Raw genomic sequence first — 2,232 nt, forward strand, 5'->3', positions numbered from 1 at the left:
CAGACCCTTCCGTAGATGCATCTACGAAACAATGTGGCGCTAAGTTGTTTCGTAGATGCATCTATGAAAGCTTCCTTTAAGATATTTTAATGTGTATTTTTATCTCATATACACTAGTTTATAACCTTTTCGTAGATGAATCTGCGGAAGGAATCAAATTTTTTTCAAAATTTAAGATGCTTTCGAATGTGGATTTACGGAAATTTGAGACACAAATGAAATTTTGCGTGATGTGTAAGGATGGATTGAGAAACTTTCTTAAATAAAACCAAAAATATTTATTAAAAATAAGCCTTGAAAACTTTTAATAAATATAAATATTGAAAAAGAAAGTTGTGAGATAAAAAAACAGCATGGGAAATTCAAAAACAGTTGACCAGCCAACAGGATTTGAGGGTTGAAAGAATAAAAAAACAAGAAATAATGGCTCAAATGTTTTTTGTTTAATTGCAAATAAATAAAAGAGACCCCACTTTTTTAAAGCACCTCTCCTCAACCTCTTTGTTGAATACTCTAAACTTTCATTGTGTGTAACAACCCCCATACATCCACATACACATTTTCATTTCTGACAACTCGTGTATGTCACTCTCACAAGTCACCACCACTATAAATAACCATCAAAGATTATCATTTTGTGTCCCATTTTCATTTCATCTCTTTCCTCTCACCTTCAAAAATGGCTGAACATAACATGCAAATTTCACTCTCAAGCTCCTCTAACGATTCCTCAGACCAAGAAACACCTTTCACCACCGCCATGAACCCAACAACCGACACCGGTGGTTCATCTCACCAACAAACACCAACTGATTCACCACAACCCTCCAGAAAGCCACGTGGCAGACCACCTGGTTCTAAAAACAAACCTAAACCACCTATTGTAATAACACAAGACAATGAACAAGCCATGAAACCTGCAATCATCGAAGTTGCTGCTGGTACTGATGTTCTTGAAGCTGTCATCCAGTTCGCTGTTCGTCTTGGTTCATGCCTCACCATTCTTAGCGGTTCTGGTACTGTTTCTGTTGCTACACTCCATTACCCAGTTTGTCAATCTCCTGCTTTTACTCTTCATGGACCTTTTTCTTTGTTGACTTTGACTGGGACTTTTTTCTTCCCTCCTTCACCACCACCACCTCCTCCTCTTCCCATTTCTCTTCCTATTGCTTCTTCTTCATCAAACCCTAACCCTAACCAGTTAGATCAACCACCAACACCTACTTCTACTTTTGGTATCACTCTTGCTGGTATGCAGGGACAAATCTTTGGTGGGATAATTGGTGGAAAAATTATTGCTGGTGGTAATGGTGTTAAGATTGTTGCTTCTTTGTTTAAAAATCCTGAACTTCATAGGGCTGCTGGTATTCTTTTGGAAGCTGATGATGATGATTTTGCCGATGATGATAATGGTGGTGGTAACGGTGGTGGTGATGCTGGTGCCGGTAGCAGTGGTGCTGCTGCTGAGAATGTGACTGGTTTCAATGTTCCACCACCACATTCTGATCCAAACTTCATGCCATGGAATCACCCTTCTCACCCTCGTCCTCCTAATTTCTGAAAACAAAAATGATGGTTATAAATCGCGGTCAGTCATGGTGCATTGCAAACACTGTGGGTGCAATTATGATAAAGATTTTATGGTGTGGTTGCAAGTGTGATTATAGACTGCAATTTAGAATTATGATAGAGATTGATCCATAATTGTATCATCATTTACCATAATTGGGAGAAATAGAACTTTTAAGTATAATTAGTGAGTTATTATTATTGCCGTTTCTTAGTAAAATTATTAAGTATATGTAAGGATGTTGGTTTAGTCTTTTCTTTATTACTCCTTCAGTTTTTTTTTTCAGTTTTTTAATTATAAATCGTTTTAAAAAAAAATTGTATTTTAATATAAGTCGCATTAATAATATTTTTTTTTATTATATCTTCAAAGAGTTTAAAGGTAGTGTACTGACAGTGTAAATAAACTTTACACATACATCCAATCAAAATCTTTACACTTGCCATGTCATATTAATTTTTTTAAATTAAAATTATGTTTTAATTGGATGCATGGTTGTGATAGATTGACAGTGTAAAAATATTTTACACTGTCAGTGCATATCCCTTTTTCTCATCTTCAAATATTTATTATTCTTTCTCCTTTCAATTATATAAATGTATTTTTCATATGTCATTAATAAAGGACAATTTTATAAAAATCTTCATAAATTTTTATTTTCA

At 34.7% G+C, this 2,232-nt stretch overlaps 1 protein-coding gene across 1 annotated transcript; it reads left to right on the forward strand.

The window, feature by feature from the left end:
- The first annotated feature begins 589 nt into the window (after nucleotides 1-589).
- LOC131656819 (AT-hook motif nuclear-localized protein 28-like) lies at nucleotides 590-1,801 on the forward strand. Its single transcript, XM_058926418.1, has one exon. It carries the CDS (start codon nucleotides 680-682, stop codon nucleotides 1,559-1,561), a length of 882 nt encoding a protein of 293 aa, XP_058782401.1. The 5' UTR covers nucleotides 590-679; the 3' UTR covers nucleotides 1,562-1,801.
- Nucleotides 1,802-2,232: the final 431 nt, after the last annotated feature.

This window comes from Vicia villosa, linkage group LG3, assembly GCF_029867415.1.
Source record: "Vicia villosa cultivar HV-30 ecotype Madison, WI linkage group LG3, Vvil1.0, whole genome shotgun sequence".
Taxonomy (NCBI): Eukaryota; Viridiplantae; Streptophyta; class Magnoliopsida; order Fabales; family Fabaceae; genus Vicia; species Vicia villosa.